Raw genomic sequence first — 25,754 nt, 5'->3', positions numbered from 1 at the left:
CCTAGATTTTCTCCCAGAAAATAGTGCCTAAGAAAGGCTTTAAATAGGCCTTCAAACTTCTGTTCCTTCCGACTACCTTTCTGATGATTAGTTAGCACTTAAGAAGATCCACTGAGACACGACAATGTGGTAGAAAGAGCACAGCACTTCTTCCCAGACTGGGTACAGCCTGGAGCTCTCTTATTAACCAAAGTTCAACCTCTTCAAATGAAAAATGGATACTGTTATCCATTCAAAAGCACTTTACAAACTCTAATGTGTTATACAAATGACAGTTACCCTTATTACTAATGAGATGTATCAGGCAGAAGAATCTGTTCATGTCTAGATTCAGCTAAAAATACAAGATCAACTCATAGTAGCTGTGTGTGAATGTTCTACGAGTAAAAATCTTCTGGTCTCTGATAGAGTGTGGCTCTATCTACAATGCTTTAGTTTTTCTTAGAAAGGAGAATGTATTCGTATATTACTTACAGAATTACAAATAAAAAAAGAAAATATTCTGTATCAACAAATGCCTTTTGACATAGGGTAGAGTATCATTCCACAAAGAGAAGCAAATCATATAAACGAGGTTACAGTTTAAAAAGTATTTCAGAATTATGGACTCACTCAAAGCTCAGGAAGAAGCTATTTTGTTTCATTAAACACAAAACTCCAACAGAAATAGAAATCGAATGGCTCACAGTATAATTAAATGCTTTGCTTAGATGAAGATTCTTAAGCTCAGTCCCTGAGCTGGTTTCAAGGGAGTCCTAAACGCCCTATAAGTAAATATAACATGTGTGTTAATGGGTACATGTGGATTTTTCTGAGAAGTTTTATATTTTTACCAGAAAACAATAAACCAAAAAATATCTTTAAGAAACATTAGATGTTGGTATTTTACTGGTGTGTTTCCAAAATGCAACGCATATCTGAAAAAAGAAAGGAAAAAAAAACTAAAGCTTTGTTTTCAGGATTTGAGGAGGGGCAGGGGGAATGGCTGCCTTGCTGTGTCTACATCTAGGAACACAGTGTGCAGCTTTATGTTCAGGCTTCATTTACGAGCTATAATGCCAGCATATGGATTGGTTACAATAGCTGTTCAGAAACTCTAACATTACAGATTTTTCTGTTAAGATTTCACATTTTTGATGACAAATTTTGTCTAATACAAAATCTTTTGCATTCCATCTGATGATACAAGTGACAGGGATGAAACACCTAGGATACTTTCTGTGTCATGACATTCTGACAAAGCAGTTTTACTGTTTCACTGCTGTTCTGACCTGAAGGAATGATAACACATCCCATTCAGAAGAGTTATCACAATAAAAAGCCATGACTCTGATCACAATGGAAACCACTAGTAACACTGCCATTTGTGGAGCACTTAGTATACTGCATCTAGCCCCAGTGTAAATAATACTAATTTGGCTCCACGGCAGCAGAGATGTTTATTTGTGGTTAAGTTTTGTTAAGCCTTCACTGTAATGAAAACAGCATCAAAATAAAATGGAGGATAATCCAGTTTTACGCATGACTTAGAAATAAAACTAACACTCTGTTCCTGCCCCACCAGTCCTGTGTCTTTGTCCAGAACCCTCTCTAGTCTCCCAGCCCCACCATATTACCAGGCCAACAAGGAGGAAGAATCCACCTGAAGCCGGGTTTCATCTCACTTTCATCAAAATGAATACACTAATAAAACCCAACAGTTGTTCCCATCACCAAAAGTTTAATCCTAGGGTACCTATAAGGTTAGTCAAGATTGAGAATTATTCTTTACAGTACTTAAATTATTGTGCTTCAAACCTAAGAATAGATTATTGAGCTCTCTTAATGCAAAGAAACCTAAGAACATTAAATTGAGCTTTCTTAATAAAAAGAAATGTTTGCCAAGCTAAAAAAGTTCTTTATGCCATGCAAATTACCTTAGGTATTCAGTCTTTTCAACGTCTTAATTCAGTCAACATACTGCATTTGCAAATCTATCAACTGTAAAGACACACTAACCCACAATGGCTAGGAAATTGGGCATTCCATTGAATTCTTCCCAGATACAGCCTACTAGATTATCAAACAATAAGGTTACAAAATTAAAATGTTATTGAATGTAACATGTTTTATATATTAATTCAAAAGGCATTTTAGGAAGACTATGAATGTGAATTTTAATTGGACTAAACAAAAGTGTAGTGTTAGAAAGTATCTAACAGTAATTGATACGCCATGGAAACTGTCTTTTGGAATAACTTCTTATTGGAATAACTTCTTATTGCTACTCTGCCAACTGTCTTTCTCATCAGATGCTATAAAATATCAAATAGTCATTTGGGCTTCTTAACTCTTACAGATTCCAGATAAAAGGGAGTTCACTCTGATAATCCAAAATGACAACATAAGTGAAGGTGCCTGGCAAAAAGCCCATATAATTATGGAATTACTATGAATCAGATTAGAAGCTTTGTTAGACCAAGAGCGCATGTCTCAAGGGCCTTTATTTACAAAACTCATGCTTTGGCCACGTTATACTTCAATAATTAAGACCCCAACCAAAATCCAGTCCATACAGTGTTGGTGTAAGATGTTTATTCGTGTAATTTATTTAGCACAATGATCACATTAAAATGTCCCAATATACAAAATGGTTGAAATCTAAAGTCACAAAAAATACAAACTTAGGTGAGTGAATAAAGTTATAAAAATATTATTTAAAAACAAAGTTCTACATCTTCAACATTGGGCCAAAGAAGGAAAAAAACAAGAGAGAGAGAGAGAGAGAGAGACAAAGAGAGAGATTGCATATAAGAAACAACACATTTCAATAGAGCAACCCTGACCGGTCTTGGCTGCCTCACCAGTGAGATCCTGGGCCACTGGGTGTGACCATGATGGCAATACAGCATTTCATTGCAGGACTGGCTACTTCATATGAAGCTATATGTGAAACGTTACATTTATTTCCTTCAAAATGAAACATCCAAGTGAAACAGAGCTAACAATATACACTAAATTTTAGCTGGCTGATAGTAGAAATTTTCAACAATTCCATAAATTCAAAAAGAAACATATTTGGAAAAAAACAAATTTCAAAGAGAAATAAACATGACAAAATGGAAATTAAAGTGGAATAAATCATTGTCAATAATGAAGTGTGAGTGTATGTTTCTGACCACAGCTATACCACAGGGGTCACACCCAGGCTTTTCTACCCACCTGTCACCTAGACAAACTGCAGAGATTAGTTAGAAGTGATAGAAGGATGTCAAGCATGATTTTTTAAAGTTAGCACTAACAGTTGTGAAAAGTTCCTTGGCTAGAAAAAAAAAAGGCACAAAAAAAATATGAAACAACTACATACCAAATGAAAAGAGCTATGTTTTATTTGATGGTGTGCTGTCCTATGGTATTTTTCATATTTTTCTCCTTTGCTAAGAGTTTTCATATTTACCAACTGCTTAGAATGTTAGCATAACCACTTCCCTCTAAAATGTACCTCCCTTAGTGTCTTCTCTCCAGAACCCACAGAAGGAATTCCTGGCAGACGAACAAACCACAGGACCACAGGAGGGAACGCTTCCTAAATTCCAGAAGTCATTGCAGGGTCTTGGTTTAAACTTTCATAATATTCTAACTTTCCCATCCCCAAAGTAGTTTTGTATCAGGGGATCTAAAAGAATGTACATCTCAAATCTTCCTCAGAACATGGTGCCAAATATTGAATCCGAAATAATCAGTAGCTTAGTGATTATACAAACCTGCATAGTCAGTAAGAGGATAGAAAATTTTAAAGAGTATCTCACATTCCAGATCTTAAACCAGAACTCCTCTACAATTTCAAAACATGGCCCATGTTTTATATTCTATTTCTAAAAATCTGATCAAAGCTTATCATTTGAAAAGTTCCACAGTATTTGTCCCAGATGGTTTCAGATTTTTTTAGCTTTTAGTTTGGGAAAACGAGGAATGAGAAAAAGAAAGTCCTACTTGGACAATCCTCAGAATGTGTGAAAGTAAATCCTAAGGTTCATGGTAAAGAATTTGACACACAGGTTATTTATATGTGACCCACCAATCCCACCTCAGGCTGCACAAAGGCACCTCCACAGTTCATAGGGAGGCTAACACTGAACAGAGCTGGAGTCCAGTCAGAAAATCATTTCATTAGAAATCTAATAATTGATTGTAGTTCTTCGATGTGTTGCAATTTAACTTCATTCTCAGGTTGCTACAGAAAAAGTTATTTTCTATCTGTATCAACAGCCCAGTATTCTAACAATACAGGATTCCATTTTCCTTAGCTTCCCAATTATTACCTTGATAGTTCATGATCATGTTAAGAAATTTGGGATATGAAATTCCACACACAATAATAAGGCTGTCAAATTTTCAGGAGAATCTAAGCCTGGACAAGTAGATCATAATTTCATAATAGAAACAATTTCAGCCCAACTTGCAAATAACAAAGGATGATTTCATTTCAGGAAATATTTTTCAAAGTTTAATCAGAACTACTCTAAATTAGAAAACTTTAAATTAAAATAGCTATCATTATTCAGATGTTAGTAAGGTAGAGAGAAACATAGGTAGCCTGAAAGATGAATCTACCCTAAAAGCGAGCTCACAGAGGGAGGGAGGAGGGAGAGAAGAAGGGAGGTTCACGGCAGTGCTGGTGGCCTCGATCCCTTTATGAAAGCACACCTTCTCATTTGCTGCTACATTACCCTGATTCAGGTTGAAGATCTGAAAACCAAATGAAAAAGGCCAACTAAAAATGTTTAAAGAAAAGAAAAATGTGAGACTGAATTAAATTAAAAAATGAGTTTTAAAAGAGAACAAGAAATAAAAGACATTAGATGACCTTCATAAAAATACTAAAATTAAAAAGAATTCATCTGGTACTTTGTGCTCACAAAGGGAAACGAGGTTCCATCAAGCCCTGCGGAGCACAAAAGGAAGCAGGTGGTTTGCTCAGGCATCGGCAGAAATGGGCCCCGAAGAACTACCCTCAGCTTCTTCTATATCGTGTCCAGGAAGGAAAGCAAAGCTCTGCAAAATGCTGAAGGTTTTACAAGTGTAACGGTGCTTAGGAAAGATCACTGGTCTGGTGTTGCAGCAGCCCCAGTGTTGAGAGACACGCTAGGCTTCTAGGAGGAGAAAAATAGAAAGAGAGGAAGAAGTAGGAAAGGGAAGGAAAGGGTGGAAAAGCACAGATCATTAGTAAACAGCAAGTTCAACATTGCAAGATGCTCATAAACCCTTTATACACTGTCAGTAGAGCAGGTCTGCTCTTAGAACTACAGATTAACACTCTGAAGGAAGCAGAAGTAGGAATTTCCAAAAGAGCACAGAGCTACATGCTCCAGTTAGTGACGGCCAAATTAGAACGATGTCACAACATGCTCTGAAAACATGTACTCTTGGCCCCCTCCCTACTCCTTTCCACCCCCAACGAAACATGCATATTTTCAGTAAAGCACCTGCTTTAATACAGTCAAGAGGTCAGGTTGAGAACACAACATCTCCCCAGGTGTGCAAATTATATTCTACACAATGGTGGAGAGGTGTCCAAGAGCAGAAAGACCTGCTCTCATAAAGGCACTGGGCAGTTCATAAACAGTTGGGCTCTTTTTTGCAGCCAGAGAACTGAAGTCTTCAAACAATAAGGGCCAGGCTGCATGTTCTTCCTGTTCTTTTTTCCTGCACAATTAAGCTGTGGCAGTGGGAAACAATTGCTACATAAAGTCTGAGTCTCCTCTGGTCAGACCTGACATCCTGCTGGAGAAGAAACCTACTCTAGTGTGGTAGTCATTTCCTTCCCGGATGAAAATGGCATTCATTCTTCCAAATGGCTAACCAAATCAATCCCTTCAAGCCTTTCCTTCCCCTAGCACTGCCTCCTCATTAAAGAAAGCTGAATTTATTCATTTTTTAAAAGTTTGTGTTCAAGCTTCTCCTTTAATCATGGGGATATTTCTATAAATATTTTCTTAAAACCAAAATTATATAGACCTTTGCTTTCAAAGCAGACACAGAAACAGTCAACACTACATACGAACTAAGATTATCAAAAAAACAAAAAACTTTCAGTTCACAAAACTGGAAGATAAATAAGGTCGCACTTCAGGTTGTTTCTAGCTTTTGAAGAGTTCCTAATTAATAAGTTGCTAATAAGGATTTACTGTCACTGGGTAAAACTAACATTCACAACTAATAGAACCTAGTCATCAGTAAACCTAACATACAAAGATGTATACAACATTTCTAAAGGTCACAGAATAAAGAGTAAATCCTGGAATAACTGCTAGTGCTAACAGAAGGCTTTCTGGAAGCCTTAGAAACCAAGAAATCCTATGGTAGCTCAAGGAAAGGCTTCTCAAGGCTAAGGTATGCGTGCAAGAAGAGGAACACAGACATGGCTAGCACTTGCCTCCCTGCAGTAATGTGAAGCAAACGTTATGCCCAGTTAAAAGTCTTTTCAGTTGGGTCAACAGCGTCAGCCTGATTGTGCACTTAAGCTAATTAAGTTCAGTTATTTTTTAAAATTCAACATGGCTCTCATATCAGCTACCTAAACACAGATTTACATAGTACTGTACATCCCTATGGGCCCTGCTACTGCTTCAAGAATTTTGCTCACTTCAAATACACTGGGGGAACCCACAGGAACTCAGTGCTAGCCCTGGTAATGGGCTAGGCATCAGAGACAGATTTCAAAAGTAACAGTTAAGGGAAAAATAAAAGAAAAACAGACTGAGGGCACAACAGAAAGGAAAGAACTTTTAATTTCCAGCTCACAAGTTTCCTAACATTGAGCCATGGAAAGCAAACTGAGTACAGTATGCATTCAGGGATGAGACCTGCCCAAAGAACTGTAGCAGCCAAAGGACTCCATTATAACATTTTTTTTGGTCATTCTGCAGCAAAAGCATATTGTTAAGACTGATCCAGCTCCTATGTGGTACAACTACAAAAGATATTCAAGAAATATCAAATGAAATTCTCTCTTTCCATTGTTGGAAATGTTATGAGGCAGATGCCCTGGGTTTAAATACAACCACCAAGAACAAGAGTACCCTTAGAAATAATCCATATGCTTCCACTAACAATCCTCCTCAAAGGAGCTGATCAAGGTGTTTACTGTGACTGTTTCACCCACACATTTGGGGACTCCTGGGAATCACTTACCAGTGGCATCATTCCCTTCTATTCCGTGGTCACCGTTGGCAAGCACTGTTGCTTGAGAAGATGAAGTACCTGCAATGAGCGCAAAGAATAATTACCCACTGTGACAGATAGAAAAATGAAAAACAGATGCAACTACTGTCTAACTAGTAGAATTTTTGTCACTCTTCATAGCATTAGCTTAAAGCAGATAAAATCTGTCCAAAATTTAAAGATCCAATAAAAGGAAATCCAGAAACACAGAACAGAACTGAGTCACTGATTTCTATGGCATCCAAACTCTGATAAGCACCACGACTACAGGAGAAGCTTTCCTAATAACAAGTCTAAGTCTTTCCTGCTCTGTACACTGTCAAAGGTTACTATTACACTCAATAAAACCATCATGAAGCACCATAGGTTTAGAACCTGTGATTCAAACCAAATGGTCCAAGGACACAGAGCCGTTTAAAACAACCCCCACATGGGACTTCCCTGGTGGTCCAGTGGTAGAGAATCCACCTTCCAATGCAGGGGATGCGAGTTCAATCCCTGGTCGGGGAACCAGGATCCCACATGCCGCGGGACAACTAAGCCCACGCGCCACAACTAGAGAGCCCGAGAGCTCTGGAGCCTGAGTGCCACAACTAGAGAGAAGCCCACGCGCTGCAACGAAAGATCCCGCATGCTGCAACACAGCCAAATAAATAAATATTAAAACAAACAAACAAACAAACAACAACAACCCATGTAGGAAGTCCAGGGCACCATCACTGCTCCTGTACATGAGGATTACCTGGAAGTCACCAGCAGCACTGCTGGAAGCAGTGGGCTTTTTTTTTTTTTTTAAGCTATCCTTATAGATTATAGTTGTATCTTATTTCCTAATAACTAAGGATGTTGAGCAACTTTTCACCTGTTTACTTGCTATTCTTTTATTTTCTTTGGTGAATTGAACAGTCAAATTTTTTGGACTATTTTTTAAATTGGGTTGTGTATTTTCTTATTATTGAATTTTGAAGATTCTTTTTTTTTAGCGGTATGCGGGCCTCTCACTGTTGTTGTGGAGAACAGGCTCCAGACACGCAGGCTCAGCAGCCATGGCTTACGGGCCCAGCCGCTCCGCGGTATGTGGGATCTTCCTGGACCAGGGCATGAACCCGTGTCCCCTGCATCGTCAGGCGGACTTTCAACCACTGCACCACCAGGGAAGCCCTGAAGATTCTTTATTGTTCTGAATACCAATCCTTATCAGATGAGTTTTGCAAATATTTTCTCCCATAAATGTATTTTCCAAGAAAATACACCGAAGAAATGTATTTTTGTTTTCTTAACTGTCTTTTGAACAGCAAAAGCTTTCGATTTTGATAAAATCTAATTTATCATTTTTTCCTTCATGCTTCCATGCTTTTGGTGGGATATCTAAGAAATTTCTGCCTAACCCAAGGTCACAGGATTTTCTCCTATGTTTTCCTCTAGAAGTTTTATACTTTTCATTTAGGTTTCCCATTGAGGTCTACGATACATTTGGAGTTAAATTTTTTACGTGGTATAAGATATGGGTCTATGTTCATATTTTTGTACATTGACATCTAATTGTTCCTTTACTCCACTGATTCCTTTGCACCTTTCTCGAAAATCAACTGACCATATTATGTGTAGGTCTGTTTCTGGACTCTCCTGTTCCACCAAACTATAAATCTATCCATTTTGCCAGTACCACAATGTCTGGATTACTGTATTTGTATAAAGTCTTGAAATGATGTCACACAAGTCGTGCAAATTAGGTCTTTTCCAAAATTGTCTTGGTTATATTTTAGTGTCTTTGCCTTTCCATATAAGTTTTAGAATCAGTTGTTGATTTATACAAAAAAATCCTGATGGGATCTTGACTGCACTGACTGTATAGATCAGTTTGAGGACATATAACCTTTTCTGAAAGGCTCTGACGATATCTAACATTTCAGCAACCTCCCTAGCTCTGCAGTCAGCCTGCCAACCCAAGAGGTTCCTACAAATCACTCTTACTTAACAACCTCACAGGGATTTCCCTGTTGGCATGGTGGTTAAGAATCCGCCTGCCAATGCAGGGGACATGGGTTCGAGCTCTGGTAAGGGAAGATCCCACATGCCGTGGAGCAACTAAGCCTCTGTGCCACAAGTACTGAGCCTGTGCTTCTAGAGCCCGCGAGCCACAACTACTGAAGCCCGCGTGCCTAGAGCCCATGCTCCACAACAAGAGAAGCCACCACAATGAGAAGCCTATGCACTGCAACGAAGAGTAGCCCCCACTCTCTGCAACCAGAGAAAGCCCACGCACAGCAACAAAGACCCAATGCTGCCAAAAATAAATTAATTAATTAATTTTTAAAAAGATTAGGGAACTAAGTCAAATAATGCTTAGTTCCCTAAGATTAGTAGAAAAAAAGAAACCTCACATATTTTTCATAAGACAAGTAAAAATCTAGAACATATGCTACTAAAGTATAAAATGCAAGATTTTACTTTGGAAGACAGCAAACTACAATGTCCAAGCTTCTGGGTCCCACAAATCCAAGGCAGAAATCTTTCATATAAACTCAATGAAAAGATCATTCATTCTGTAATCTCAGGTAACAGAGGAACAACTAAAGAGAACAACCTAAAAGAACAAGGCAGACTGAAAAGAAAATATCAACTAACGGGAAGAAGAAGAGGAAAATAAAGGAATGAAAGATAACAGACTTTTATTAAATACCCAGTATGCACCATGCTAGGGCTTCACATATTGTTTTACTTATCCAGAGAGATAGAACAAATATGAGCTAGAACATATTTGGCATAAATAAATTCCCTTTTACCCTCACACACTAAGCTTATAAAATTTATTCTTCCTAGCTCAAGAAAGAATGCATATTTTCAAAACTCTGCCTCAGATGAAAATGCAAATTGCAAAAAAATAAAATAAAATGCAGACTATAGGAAAATGAGAATTACAAAAATGATACCGTCTTCTGGCCATGAGAGTGATAAAATCTTTTTTAAAATTTGATAATAGCCTGTGTTGGCAAAGGTGTAGGAAAATGGGTAATCTCATACTCCACTGGAGGAATATAAATTGAAACAATTTTTTTATGAGAAAATCTGGCAGTCTATCAAATTTTGAAATACAGCTTAACTCAAGAATCCATTTTAGGTGCTGGAGAGGGTGTGGAGAAAAGGGAACCCTCTTGCCCTGTTGGTGGGAATGTAAATTGATACAGCCACTATGGAGAACAGTATGGAGATTCCTTAAAAAACTAAAAATAGAACTACCATATGACCCAGCAATCCCACTACTGGGCATATACCCTGAGAAAACCGTAATTCAAAAAGTCATGTACCACAATGTTCACTGCAGCACTATTTACAATAGCCAGGACATGGAAGCAACCTAAGTGTCCATCGACAGACGAATGGATAAAGAAGATGTGGCATATATATACAATGGGATATTACTCAGTCACAAAAAGAAACGAAAATGAGTTATTTGTAATGAGGTGGGTGGACCTAGAGTCTGTCATACAGAGTGAAGTAAGTCAAAAAGAGAAAAACAAATACCATATGCTAACACATATATACAGAATCTAAAAAAAAAAAAAGGTTCTGATGAACCTAGAGGCAGGACAGGAATAAAGATGCAGAGGTAGAGAATGGACTTGAGGACACGGGGACGGGGAAGGGTAAGCTGGGACAAAGTGATAGAGTAACAATGACATATATACACTACCAAACGTAAGACAGATAGCTGGTGGGAAGCAGCTGCACAGCACAGGGAGATCAGCCCGGTGCTGTGCAATCACCTAGAGGAGTGGGATAAGGAGGGTGGGAGGGAGACGCAAGAGGGAGGGGTTATGGGGATATACGTATGCATATAACTGATTCACTTTGTTATACAGCAGAAACTAACACAATATTGTAAAGCAATTATACTCCAATAAAGATGTTTAAAAAAAAGGAATCCATTTTAGGTATGTAGTTCACAAAAAGACATACAACACACATAAATAATCAGAAAAGGTGTGGGGAAAAAAATATACCAAACACCACTGGTAAAGTCCTGTTTTAACGGAGCGCCTTAAATAGTGGATAGATAGCCAACTGAAGCACACAGGCCAGCTTCAACATACTATCACAAGCAGTTAGAAGCAGCAGGAAAGACTGCTAAAAAAAAATTAAGTAATAAAAGATCTAGAAATCAGGAAGGGTACCCCCCCAGTGGAACAAAAATTACAAGGAATATCCAAGAAAACGAAGCAGATAGACCACACTAAGGAGAAACCCCAGCCCAAAGAAGGCATAGGAAAACAGGACTTCAAGGTACTCCAGGCTTAGAGACAGCAGCGATGATGGGACTCAGTTAAAAGCTGTCAGGTCAGTCCCCACTTCCCCCATGCTTTCCTTCCCTCACCCCACAATAGTCACCTTTGTGCCAAACCCAAGATGGGAACAGAGACTGAATGCTTTGGCACAAGAGGAAGCCAACGGGTGAATGGTGATACCCAGAGGAGTTGCGGGGGAGCCCCACACCACACCTGGCAGCACTGTCACACCCCTGCCAGAGGCAGGTGGTAGAAAACAGTCATGTTATCACAGGGAATCTCAAGTATTGCCAAATAACTGAGGAAAACTACTACCAAAAAAGAAAGGCATCACGTTCAAAGAGAATAAATGTCACCCAGCGAAACAATGTTGATACGGCAAATAGGAGACTTTTAAAAAGAAATATGTCATTTTCCTCATACGGATGAAAGAAAATATCACACATCTGTGAAACAAAAGCAAACCCCTAAAAAAACTGAATTATCTAATGACTAACAAATCCTTTCCAGGTTAGGTAGATTTCAATTCTTTGCTTTTCCAGAATTCAAAGAGGTCATAATGTTTAATAATACTGAGTTACGGAATGCTTAGCATGTAACTCAAAGATTTAAAGACATTACCATAATAAAGCTTCCATTCCCACATACTTAGCTGAGTGAATAAGGTTTTTTGGCTATTATTATCTATAAAAACAATAGGACTAAATATTGTTAAAACCTTTCCATCCATCCTAACAAAAAATAGTTATCCAGATTTATGGTCTAATCAAGGAAAATAATAGCCCCCATAATCTCATTAGAAAAACATTTCCAATCAGATTCAACTTTTATGGTTGTTAATAATTTGTCAAAAAAACCTCTGTGATCAACTCGGTACTACTAGTACCGATAATTGTGATGATAAATCTTCTCTGGACCAAGTTAATGCTTAGGAGCCTTTGGTTACAAAAACTTTTTAAATTAAAATTTAAGTTTTTTTTTTGATGCAGACCACTTTTTATTTATTTTTTATCTATCTACCTATCTTTGGCTGCACTGGGTCTTCGTTACTGTGCATGGGCTTTCTCTAGCTGCGGCGAGTGGGTGCTACTCTTTGTTGTGGTGTGCGGGCTTCTCATTGCGGTGGCTTCCCTTGTTGTGCAGCACAGGCTCTAGGCACGCGGGCTTCAGTAGTTGTAGCTCATGGGCTCTAGAGCGCAGGCTCAGTAGTTGTGGTGCACGGGCTTAGCTGTTTCGTGGCATGTGGGATCTTCCCAGACCAGGGATCGAACCCATGTCCCCTGCATTGGCAGGCGGATTTTTTTTTTTTTTAACATCGGTATTAGAGTATAATTGCTTTACAATGTTGTGTTAGTTTCTGCAGTATTACAAAGTGAATCAGCTATATATCCCCATATCCCCTCCCTCCTGCATTTCCCTCCCACCCTTCCTATGTCATCCCTCTAGGTGATCACAAAGCTCCAAGCTGATCTCCCTGTGCTACGCAGCTGCTTCCCACTAGCTATCTATCTTACATTTGGTAGTATATATATGTCAATGCCACTCTCTCACTACATCCCAGTTTACCCTTACCCCTCCCCATGTCCTCAAGTCCATTCTCTACATCTGCATCTTTATTCCCATCCTGCCTCTAGGTTCATCAGAACCTTTTTTTTTTTTTTTTTTTTTTTTTAGATTCCATATATATGTGTTAGCATGTGGTATTTGTCTTTCTCTTTCTGATTTACTTCACTCTGTACGACAGACTCTAGGTCCATCCTCCTCACTACAAATAACTCAATTTCGTTTCTTTTTATGGCTGAGTAATATTCCATTGTCTATATGTGCCATATGTTCTTTATCCATTCATCTGTCATTGGGCACTTAGGTTGCTTCCATGTCCTGGCTATTGTACATAGAGCTGCAATGAACACTGTGGTACACGACTCTTTTTGAATTATGGTTTTCTCAGGGTATATGCCCAGTAGTGGGATTGCTGCGTCATATGGTAGTTCTATTTTTAGTTTTTTAAGGAATCTCCATACTGATCTCCATAATGGCTGTATCAATTTACATTCCCACCAACAGGGCAAGAGGGTTCCCTTTTCTCCACACCCTCTCCAGCATTTATTTTTTGTAGATTTTTTGATGATGGCCATTCTGACCGGTGTGAGGTGATACCTCATTGTAGTTTTGATTTTCGTTTCTCTAATAATTAGTGATGTTGAGCATTGGCAGGCGGATTCTTAACCACTGCGCCACCAGGGAAGTCCCAAGACCTACCACTTTAGTTTGCAGACATTCATTACTTGCTAGTCTGCACATTAACATAACCCAAACCTGAATAAAATGATTCTAGTTCAATAACAGATAAAATGACTTCAATTCAGTTTAACGAGCAATGATTGTATATCTACCATGTGCCAAAAGCAGTGATCTCTCTTTAACGCATATCTGACCAAGTTTCCAAGTCCTACCTTATCTCCCCACAGACTGTGAGATGTCACTGGATGTGCTTCTCCATGTTCCACCCTGTCACTTGTCTCACTTGTCATTTTGACCTCTGGTTTCTTATCACTGAGCAACTTGAGGTTGCTGGTACACTTTGAACTATTCTGTGCCTCTTTGCTTTTCCTAAATGTGTCATTCTGCAGGAATATAAAAATAAACAAAACACTATCCCTACTCTAGAGTAGCTTAAGTGTGAGACAACAAATAGCTTAACTATGACCTTACAAGTGCCATGAGAAAGGAAGGTTCAGGGAAGAAAGGCACTTACCAAGAGGAAGACGAAAAGATAAAGGGGGTTGTGGGAGAAGATGGGAGAGGGAAGTCAGGGAATGTCCTTGGAAGATTACATCTAAACCCATTCGTAAAGGATTTTTTGTAGAAGACCACCTTTAGCCAATGCTTTATCATCAACCTCCAGATGTTTATCTTTAGCCCAGCACTCTCCTCTCAATTAGAGATTCTTTTACCTAGCTGCCTATTGCTCTTGACTAGGTATCTTCTCCACTATCAGATAAGCTAAAATTCTTAACCTGTCCCTCAAAATCTACTCCTTCTACAGCCTTCCCAATCTCACAAGATGACAATTCCTTCCTTTTGGTTGCTCAGGCCAAAACCTTGAGTCATCCTGGATTCATCCTTGGCAATGTAAAGTCTTATACCTTCAAAGGAGCAGTTGGGTGACATGGTGTGGGTTCAAGTCGGATGGGAGTGGGTTCAAGAGAGAATGAAAGGGGGGCTTCCCTGGTGGTGCAGTGGTTAAGACTCCGCGTTCCCAATGCAGGCGACCCAGGTTCAATCCCTGGTCAGGGAACTAGATCCTACATGCATGCCACAACTAAGAGTTCGCATGCCACAACTAAGGAGCTGGCGAGCCGCAACTAAGACCCGGCAAAACCAAATAAATAAATAAATATTTCTTTTAAAAAGAAGAGAGAATGAGAGGAAAGGAATTGGGATTAGGGAGTAGATACACCTTTTCAAAGAAGGAGCAGAATAAAAGAAAGTAAATGAGCTGGACATAGATTGAGATAGGATTTGTTATGAAGGAAAAAATTATGGTATGTTTGATGCTGATGAATGGCCCAGCTGAAGAGAGGAACTGATGATGCAGGAGACAGAAGAGACAATTGCTATAGCAGCACCCTTGAGTGAGAGCATGAGCAGTTCACTCATGACAATAAAAGTAATAGCAGAGTAAAGGGCACAGATAAAAGTAGTTTAGGAGATGGGGGGATGCATAAACTCTCTTGATTGAGTTTACTGATTATCTGTTCTAAAAGTCATCAACTGAGAATATGAACAGGAAAGCAAGTGCTAGAGGTTTGAACAGAGAGAAGATGTGAAATAGCTGTCTAGGAAAGCGGAAGATTTTATAAATCCATATGAATTAGTAGCAGAGTCCTCAAGTACATGCTTTTTATGCAAATAAGACTCATTTACATTTCCTGAACATAATGTTTATAGGTCTAATAATTCCGCCTTTTGATCTAAATAAGTGAACCTTTAGTTTTGAAAAATAGTTATCTATGAGACATTAAATCAATCAGAAAGCATGCATTCATGAAGATGGTAAGGGTTCACAGAAAGAACATGGGGTTTAAAAATCATAAGATCTGGGTTCAGGTTGTGGTTCTGTCACTATAAACTAATGATCAAATGCAATTCCCTTGTGCTCCCTAAGCCTGAATAGCCTCACCTGAAAGACGGGATGATATCTACTTCCCATGGTCACCAAGAGGACTAAACACAATAACACTGGAGGCAGCACCGTGGCAACTGCACAGTGTTAAGTACATGTTAACTATTATTATTCTCGTTGTTGTTTAACTGTAGATTGATCAACTATATTGACTTACCTAGAGAACAATTATAGATTGTTGACTATAGACTGATCACTAAACTACAAAGTAACCTCAAGAGAACACTGAAATTAATTTACTTTTGCCTTATATAAAACTCATTTAAATGACATTACCAGACTAGGTAATAACTGCAAGACTAAGAAATAAGCAATTTACCAGAATAAAATAAAAGCAACACAAGGAGGTTAGAAGAAAATAAAAGGGAGATGGAGATTCTACCATACACATAACACCTAACGATCTCAAAATCTAAGCTCAGAAGAGAAGAATAAAAACATTACAACATAAAAACAATTAGGTTTTAGAGTATGAAAAAGCTTTGCATACTTCTCTGGAGATAAGGCTTGGGCTCTAATCATGGGAAATGATTAGACGTACCCTACTGGACATACCCAGTAGGGTACGTCCTCATTCGAAAGGTGCTATACTGTCTTCTTTCTGACATCCCAGAGGACAGACTCCCATTTCATGAAGTGAAAACTTTCTCAGCTAAATACATACAGCACTGAAAACAACACAAGTTTTTTAAACTAATCACATGCTCTGAGATATAAGGATATTGAAATTTACTTTGTTTTTTTTATCTCTTCTCCTGCAATCTCTTCTCTTTCTCAGCAGTGGGATTTCAGAGTCCCACTGCTGGCAAATCAATTTGGCAGAGAAGGGAAGTAGGAAGAAGGTGAAAGGGCATGTGTGCTGTGAAGAAGAGACACACAGCGAGTGCGATTTGGGCAAAATGGGGAGGATTCAGCATTGTCTCAATGCACTGCCTCCTTCTTGTGTAAAAGTCAGGCCTGTGCCAACATCGCCCTCTGGTGGCCAATGAAGGTAGTTACAAAGCTCCACAACAGAAAGCCCCCAGTCAGTTGAACAAGAAAAAGTTCTGTAGTATCTAGTTATCATCCTTCCCAGGACATACTTAGGCCCTTTCTCCAGGATCAAAGTTTCTCAGTCATGGACCTGCATCCAAGTCACTTGCAAGGGCTTGTTTAAAAAACAGATTGCTGGGACTTCCCTGGTGGCTCAGTGGTTAAGAATCCGCCTGCCAACGCAGGGGATGCCGGTTCGAGCCCTGGTCCAGGAAAATCCCACATGCTGCAGAGCAACTAAGCCCGAGCACCATAACTAGGGAGCCTGCGCTCTAGAGCCCGCGCGCCACAACTACTGAGCCCACATGCCACAACTACTGAAGCCCACATGCCTAGAGCCCGAGCTCCGCAACAAGAGAAGTCACCGCGATGAGAAGCCTGCACACAGCAACCAAGAGTAGCCCCCTGCTCTCCCCAATTAGAGAAAGCCAGTATGCAGCAATGAAGAACCAACGCAGCCATAAATAAATATAAATTTTTTTTTAAAAGCGCCAATTGTTGAGTCCTATCCCCAGTGTTTGCCTAAGAATTGCATTTTGAACAAGGTCCCAAGTGATACTGCTGGTCCAAGAACCACACTTTGAGAACCACTGTCCTAAGATTAAAACATTCTATAGAAATAAATTCTTAGCCTCAAAAACCTCCTGGAATGTTGGGGAGTAAGTATCCTCTCAATATCGTAAGTGCTCTATATAAGTACATGGAATACAGAAAAATTAAGTGGCTTACCCACAAATTTGCCAACTATTTATGTTTAAGGGTCAACAATGTATTAGATGTTCATTCAAACATCTGTGACAATGTTTTGAATGAACAAGAGTGACAGAAGTTATACTGTTACATCTAAGAGAAAGCTTCTGTCTTTTGTCTTCCTAGCCTTGAAAACAGAGCCATACAGAGCTGATAATGAACAGTACTAGGAAGATAACATTTTTGAAGGAAAAAAAAAGTAATACATATGTTCTGAAAAAGTATCTTGAGAATTGTTTCCCAAGGAGACAGGCATTTTAGAAGAAGTTGAAAAACAGTTTCATTTCTAGGTATTTGGCTATTTAGGATTTTTTTTTTTTTTTTTTTTTTTTTTTTGCGGTACGTGGGCCTCTCACTGTTGTGGCCTCTCCCGTTGCGGAGCACAGGACCCGGACGCGCAGGCTCAGCAGCCATGGCACACAGGCCCAGCTGCTCCGCGGCACGTGGGATCTTCCCGGACCGGGACACAAACCCGCGTCCCCTGCATCGGCAGGAGGACTGTCAACCACTGCGCCACCAGGGAAGCCCTATTTAGGTATTTTATGGTGGCAATGCTATGGAAAAATACGTGTACACTCACAACTAAATGGGGGTAAAATGGGAAAGGGTATAGTACAGAAAAGGTACTAGCACCCACATTGTGAACTTGAAATACCATAGTTTCTTGGAGAAATCATTTTTTCCAGGTTTGGGGCAAGAACTATACCTTGGGGGAAAAAAAAGCAACATTTCCTACTTTGTGCTAAGTTCCATAAAGGCAGCCTCACTTTCCTTCCCCCTCATTTTAAAGCTAGGGCAATTACAGTAGGTGTATAATAATTAAAAGAAATAAAAACACCATTGCCCAGAGGGTTCCATTATGTGTAACCCACTTAACTAACCTTTCTATATCTAGATGCAGGAAGCTGGTTGATAAATTTCCAGTAGTTGGCCTAAGTTAGCCTGTTGTAAAATCATATCAAGAGCACCAGTGATGGGGCTTCCCTGGTGGCGCAGTGGTTAAGAAGGTTAATTACAGGTTATTCAAATATTAAAAATATCAGCAGGAAAAATTTAATAATTTTTATAAGCAAAACAGTTGTTTAAAAATTCTCCTTCTCTTGGGTCAAGTTCATGGTACACAGATCAAATCACCCAAGATGAACCACAAGAAAATCTGCTACCATCTCATTATCCTCACCCACCTAAGCTGAGTCCCAGGTGGTAGGAGTCACGCACAGCTAAAGGAAGATTTTAAATGAAAAGGAGCAAGCTTCCTCCAACCTATGACTGATGAGGGTAAGTTAATGCGGATGGGAAGAGTATCTTAGCCATGACTCAAGTTATTAAAATATTTACTTTGTACCATTTCCTTTCTTCCAACTAAAGTGTTCCTTTTAGGTTAATCAAAGGACAAATAACTCCACTCACCGTTACGGATTAAAAGAAAACAGACATTTCCATTTTCCATTAACGAATCCAATTTTTTTCTTGGAGTAAATATTTATACGGATATAATTTGATTTTAAACTCTCAATAATACTTCTTCTGATCATTTGTGGTTACCCTTCCACCCCCCAAATAAAGCACATATAAAAGAAGCAGGAGTTCCTCTTCCACTCAGGCTACAGAAAGCCAGAAGAAATGTCACTCCCACCCTATCAACAACAAAAAACCCAGATCAACTACAAAATCAAACTCAACTACAACAACTCAACTACAAAAACGAACTCACCAGAGAGCTGAGGTTTTAGGGCAACCAAGTAGTGTGGAATCCAAAGAAAGACATTCCCCTCAAGGAGATATGGGAGGTAAGCAATGGTTCTCCTGTGTCTTACGTGCCATGCAAGCAGGTGAGAAGAATTCAACTATAGAGTTTAACCATTTGCTAAAGGCTAAGTGAAGGCTAGCATGAGAGTAAAGGGCCCCTGGGATCCACAGACACAAAAGGAGTTCTTACCCACTTGCAGGTTAGAAAGACTGGAGGCAGCGGGGGGACCAGAGAGCTGCTCTAGGTGGTGCAGACCTGGTAAAAGCTGCCACTAAAAGCAAAGGCAAGAAGCCCTGGCCCCTAGGACTCCTCTCTCCTATGCAAACAGAAGCTTTAAGCTGCTGGGGGAGGAGTATCAAACCCTGTCAGCCCCAGGGCCCGGGTGAAGACCCACTGCAGCTGGGGAAGAAGTTAACAAGAAAATCCCCTCTTACCCTAGGGGAGGAGCCAGAAAGAATCCTAGCCCAGGATCCTATGCCAATACCTTTAGAAAACACCATCCGTGTAAGAGGGATAATATGATTGAGAAAAAAACTCAACCACAAGACGCATGCACACAGGCTTGAGCCTAAACCAAGGCCAAAAAACAAAAATAAAAAAACTCCTGACCACTACCAGGCTATCCCTCTTCTGATAAGGGAGGGGAGAGCATGGAGAGAAATCCTCCTGAGGCACAGGTGCACAGCAGGGCCAAAAGCTGGGAGTGGAACAAGAACTTTGAGAAAAGAACTTTTTTTTTTTTTTTTTTTTGCGGTACGCAGGCCTCTCACTGTTGTGGCCTCTCCTGTTGCGGAGCACAGGCTCCGGATGCGCAGGCTCAGCGGCCACGGCTCACGGGCCCAGCCGCTCCGTGGCATATGGGATCTTCCCGGACCGGGGCACGAACCCACGTCCCCTGCATCAGCAGGCGGATTCTCAACCACTGCGCCAACCAAGGAAGCCCAGAAAAGAACTTTCGAGAAAAGCTTTCCAGCACCTCAGTCCCTACTCTACGCACCAGAAATGGAAGAATTTGAAGCCAGTAATGCACTGAAGACCATCATAGCAACAACAAAGCCCAACCCTAGCTCAGCCCTGGCCTAAATTGACTCAACCCTTTGAAAGTATTAATTAACTAGTAAAAGAAGAGAGTTGCCCATTGTTGGGTTGTACCCCGCAGGCCTACAAGGTCTGTGCTTGCCCAGCTCTAAAACCGAAGAAAGAACCCAGAGTCAGCAACAGAGACATCAACAGTGTAATGGATGGGGGACCTTACACAGCTGAAGCAAGGTACTGGAGCGACACCCCACCGTGTGCAGCAGACAGCAGGCAGGACACGGTGGCAGTCTTCACTGCCGGCGGGGGTGGGGGTGGGGGTGGGGGATTACCAGTTATAAGAGAATTATGTCAGGTGGGTTCATTAGTTACCAGGGAAACCAGCAGAGAGGCACGCCCCTCATTACCCCTTCGATAAAAACAATCAATAGCTGGAGCAGGGGCAAGAGTGTAGGAAGGTCCGGCACTTGAGTAGGGTACAGGTGAAGCAGGCACTGGCTGAGAAGGGAATGTACAGAGAGCAAAAGAACAGCCATCTTGAGTGGCCTGACCATACACTCATTTCCAGGCATAAATATTTTATTTCAGTCTCTACTGTTTTACATGTGAGGTCCAGCATTCACTAAAAAATTAAGATACACATAAAAAGTACCAGAAAAAAACAGTAAAGAGACAAAATAATCAGACTGAGAGATGACCCAGATGTTCAAATTACCGGACAGACATTTAAAATAATTATGATTAATGTGTTAAAGTCTATAGTGGAAGAGATAGAAATATGCATTAACAGATGGATAATTTCAGCAGAGAGATGGAAACTCTAAAAGTCAAACAGAAATGCTAGAAGTTAAAAACAGTAAAGATATTAAAGATAAAGAATGCCACTGAGTGCTCATCATTAGACTCAGTGCAACCAGGAAAAAAATCAGGGAATTTTAAGATAGATGAAAAGAAAGTACCCAAAATGAAACATAGAGCATCTAAGAACTGTGGGACAATACTCAAAAATCTAACAAAAATGTAACTGGAATCCCAAAAGAAGAAGAGAGAAAGAAAGAGGCAAAGCACAGATCAAGCTCAGAGAAGCCAAGAAGGACAAATAACAAAATATTACCTAAACACAACACATTCAAACTGAACAAAATATCACCTAAACAACACATTCAAACTGCTAAAAACCCAAGATAAAGATAGCCTGGAAGGTGGGAGTGGGGGGGGGGGAACAATGATCAAGATTGTAACAGATTTCTCATAGGTTCTCATAGGAAACTATGCAAGTAGGACAACTAATTTTCCTTTAAATTACTGAAAGAAAAAAGTAACACAGAATAGGACACCTAGCAAAAAGTACCTTCCAAAACTTAAGGTTTGTTTTTCAAATAAAACAAAGCTGAGAGAATTCACTGCTAAGCAGGTTTGTACTATAAGAGAAGAAGTGTTACAAGCTTTTCAGGCAGAAGGACTATGGTGCTAGACAGAAATTTGAGTCTATACAAAGAAATGAAGAATGCCCCAAATGGTAAAAATTAGAGTAAAGGTATATTTTTCCCATATTTTTATTCATTCTAAAAGATAATTGACAAGCTAAAGCAAAAATAGTAACAAGGTAGGTAACTAACATAAGTCAAATTATGTGTATGACAATAATACAAAAAATGACAGAGGAATTGGACATTTACTATTTTGCATGGAATTTTACACTATACACGAAATGGTAGAATATTACTGGAAGGCAAACTGGAAGAAATTAACATACACAGTAAACTCTAGGTCAAATATAAAACAATTTTTAAAAGAAATATATATAATAAGCCAATGTTGGAGTTAAAACAGTATTTTAAAAAATATTCAGGGACTTCCCTGGCAGCTCAGTGATTAGGAATCTGCCTACCAATGCAGGGGACATGGGTTCGAGCCCTGGTCCAGGAAGATACCACGTGCCGCACAGCAACTAAGCCCGTGCGCCACAACTACTGAGCCTGAGCTCTAGAGCCCACGAGCCACAACTATTGAGCCAGCATGCTGCAGCTACTGAAGCCCACGTGCCTAGAGTCTGTGCTCTGCAACAAGAGAAGCCAGCATAATGAGAAGCCCGCGCACTGCAACAAAGAGTAGCCCCTGCTCACCGCAACTAGAGAAAGCCCGTGCACCACAACGAACACCCAACACAGACAAAAATAAAATAAATAAAATAAGTAAATTTTTTTTAAAAAGCCTATTTTAGGTGGTTGCCAGAGGTGGGGGGTGGGCAAATGGGTGAAAGGAGTCAAAATAAATAAAATTAAAAAGTTATAAAATAAATAAGTCCTGAGGATACAATGTATGGCATGGTGTCTATAGTTAATAACACTGTACTATATTTGAAAGTTGCTAAGAGAGTAGATATTAGAAATTCTCATCACAAGAGGAAAAAAATTCATAACTATATATGGTGATGGATGTTAACTAGACTTGTGGTCATCATTTCACAATAAAAACAAATATTGAATCATTATGTTGTATACCTGGAACTAATGTTTTATGTCAATTATATCTCAATTTTTAAAAAATGCTTATTTTAGAAAAGAAATGTTTCAAATCAATGATCTAAGCTGCCACCTTAAAAAACTAGAAAAAGAGCAAATCAACTAAAAGTAAGCAGAAGGAAGGAAATATTAAAAGTTACAAGCAGGAATTGAAAACAGAGCGGACATGACAAGAGATCCTACAGACATTAAAAGAATAAGGTAATATTATAATTTTATCTCCATTAATTCAATGACTTAAAGGAAACAGACCAATTCCTTGAAAGATACAAAACACCAAAGCTCACTTGAAAAGATAGAAAACAGGTCTGTATCTCTTAAACGAATTGAATTCCTAGTTAAAAACTTGACAGAGAAAACTCCAGATCGAGATGACTTCACTGACAGTCTGTCAAACATTAAAGAAAAAAACATCAATTCGACACAAACTGTTCTAGAAAACAGAATAGGAGGGAACACTTCCCAACTCATTCTATGATGTCAGCATGACCTCAGTTCTAAAACCTGACAAAGGCCTCACAAGAAAACAACAGACCAATATCCCACATGCACACAGATGCAAAAATCCTCAATCAAATGTTAGCAAATCTGACCAGCAATATATAAAGACAGCAAATCTCTTTTAAAGGGTTTAACCCATTTTTTAATCCTGACCTAGGATTACTTTCAAAGACAGGTGGCATCTAACTCTGTTCCAAATTGTCTTGGTATAAATACAGAATTTAAAGTATCTAACTTTACAAAGCTACTTTCAAAGAAAAGGCACAGCAGACAGTTTAATTTAGGAAATTAAGAGGCAAATTATATAGCCGTTGAGACATTACAGAAGGAACTTTAGGGTTAAGAGTAATCTACAGCTTCAAGAACACATACTCTACTGAAGGGTAATGAACCTACCTCCTTGGTTTCCAAGAAATTTAGATAAAGAGAAAGGTACTAGCCTATACTACAAAACTCAGTTCAGTTTCCTCAAAGGTTTCTAAGATTATGACCCAAAGCGTAATCCCTTATCTACTTTCTGAACCTATCTATCCAGTCTGGCTTAATTACTTACCTTCAGCCTGGCTAGTGTCTGAGCATGGTTTCTTCTTTGACTCTGAATGCCCGGTTTTCTCATCAACATCCAGTAGAGGAATATAGTCTGTTTTTCCAACAGTTTCTCCCACAACATCATCAAAGGCCTCTGCCTCCAGTGTGGCAATAAAGTCCCGTTTTATCTCTTCCTCAATTTCTGGAGGTGGCTCTGTTAATGCATCTGCAAGACTGAGGTCTGCCATTCTGCACCACTGCAACTGCCTGGTTAAGGGGGAAAAAAATGTTTCATACGATGAGAACTGCAAAGGGAAAAACATTCCTAGAAACTCTTGTCATCATCTTAAACAAAAAAGGAATTAAAATCTAAAATTTTAGAGCTAAAAGAGACTCTCCCATTTTATAGATTAGAAAATCACAGCTCTGTAACAGACAGTCTTACCCAAGGTAAACACTTTTTCTTTCATCTCTGAGAGGTAAATAGAGCAAGTGCCATTTTGTCCTTTTCATTAATAAGAAAAATGAAGTGCAAAAAAACCCCTCAATTCATCCAAGGTTACAGCCAGTAAGATTCAAATCAGGTCTTTTGATTTCAAGTCTTAAAACCCTTTCAACTATTCCATTTGTCTTAATTTCCAAATCATGTCACAGAATAATTCTTAAAATATATACAAAAGGAGGTCAGATTAGGTTATATTCCCATTTTTAAAAAAAAATGGTTAATTACTATCAGGCAAATGAAGTCACTTTTATTTACCAGGGATTAGGAATATGGACCTTATCTTGTAAGCAGTGCTTCATGAATCACTTGGACATGGCTCTGTCAACCGAACTACTCTTACTAGTTTCCTGCTGGCATGAAAAATACAGACAACGTTCCCTGAATTACCTAGGGGAGGCAGTCCCTCTCTGTGGTCATGTACATTAGCATCTTTGCAGAACACCAGGCTTTCCATTTTTAAACATAACCTGAAATTAAAAAGTATATGGGGGACTTCCCTGGTGGCGCAGTGGTTAAGAATCTGCCTGCCAATGCAGGCGACGCGGGTTCGAGCCCTGGTCCGGGAAGATCCGACATGCCGCGGAGCAACTAAGCCCGTGCGCCACAACTACTGAGCCTGTACTCTAGAGCCCGCAAGCCACAACTACTGAGCCCGCACACCTAGAGCCTGTGCTCCGCGGCAAAAGAAGCCACCACAATGAGAAGCCCGCCCACCACAACAAAGAGTAGCCCCCACTAGCCACAACCAGAGAAGAGCACGCGCGCAGCAATGAAGACCTAATGCAGCCAAAAATAAAATAAAGAAAATAAAGAACTTTGTAAAGGCCTGACATATGTCAAAGGGTTCCATAAAGAGGAATTGCTTTTCCCTTTTCTATCTATGATAGCTATTATTACTAGTTAGCCTTTGAAAGCTGTTATGAACAGAAAACAATAAAGAATGTCTATAATTAGGCAGTTTCATTGTCATAGAGAACTTGTAAGGAACACCTGTACCACCTTTAACAACATACAATAAGAGCCCAACAGATTTATTTGTCCTAGAAATATGTAATTATGACACTTACTTCATGCAATCTTCTCAGACTTTTCCTAATTTAGGACACTGGTGAAAATACAGACAAAACCAGCAATACATTTTAAACCTCATTTATCCGAGTACGGATTCTCAAAAGGCAACTTTTTATTCACTGTAATCTTTCCCCTCCTCCCCGCCTCCCAACCTCCCAACCTCCCAAACCATTTTCTGGGCTGACATGTGGTTCATGGAATATGAACAGCAGCTTAAATTCAGTCTAAGAGGGTAAAATTGATAGAAAATTAGACAGCTGGAAGTGGGAAGGTCACTTGGCTCCCAGTACATGCATCCAACCACCCAACATCTGCATCTCAAAACAGTTTAGCTATTCTTTTCATGTCATCACATATAAATAGAAGTATGATTTAAGCG

At 39.5% G+C, this 25,754-nt stretch overlaps 1 protein-coding gene across 2 annotated transcripts in view; it reads right to left on the bottom strand.

The window, feature by feature from the left end:
- The window catches only part of MAP4 (microtubule associated protein 4), a 107,544-nt gene extending 83,497 nt beyond the window's left edge, over nucleotides 1-24,047 (bottom strand). For both annotated transcript variants that reach the window (XM_065885720.1, XM_065885721.1), the window contains exons 1-2: nucleotides 23,825-24,047; nucleotides 7,174-7,242 (exon numbers count right to left, since the gene is read on the bottom strand). In XM_065885720.1, coding sequence (XP_065741792.1) covers nucleotides 7,174-7,242; nucleotides 23,825-24,047 — 292 coding nt within the window. The remainder of the gene's footprint in view (nucleotides 1-7,173; nucleotides 7,243-23,824) is intronic.
- Between the last annotated feature and the right edge of the window lie 1,707 nt (nucleotides 24,048-25,754).

This window comes from Phocoena phocoena, chromosome 10, assembly GCF_963924675.1.
Source record: "Phocoena phocoena chromosome 10, mPhoPho1.1, whole genome shotgun sequence".
NCBI classification, from domain to species: domain Eukaryota; kingdom Metazoa; phylum Chordata; class Mammalia; order Artiodactyla; family Phocoenidae; genus Phocoena; species Phocoena phocoena.
Note: the sequence above shows the minus strand (reverse complement) of the source record. Positions and strands in the feature narration are given on the sequence as shown.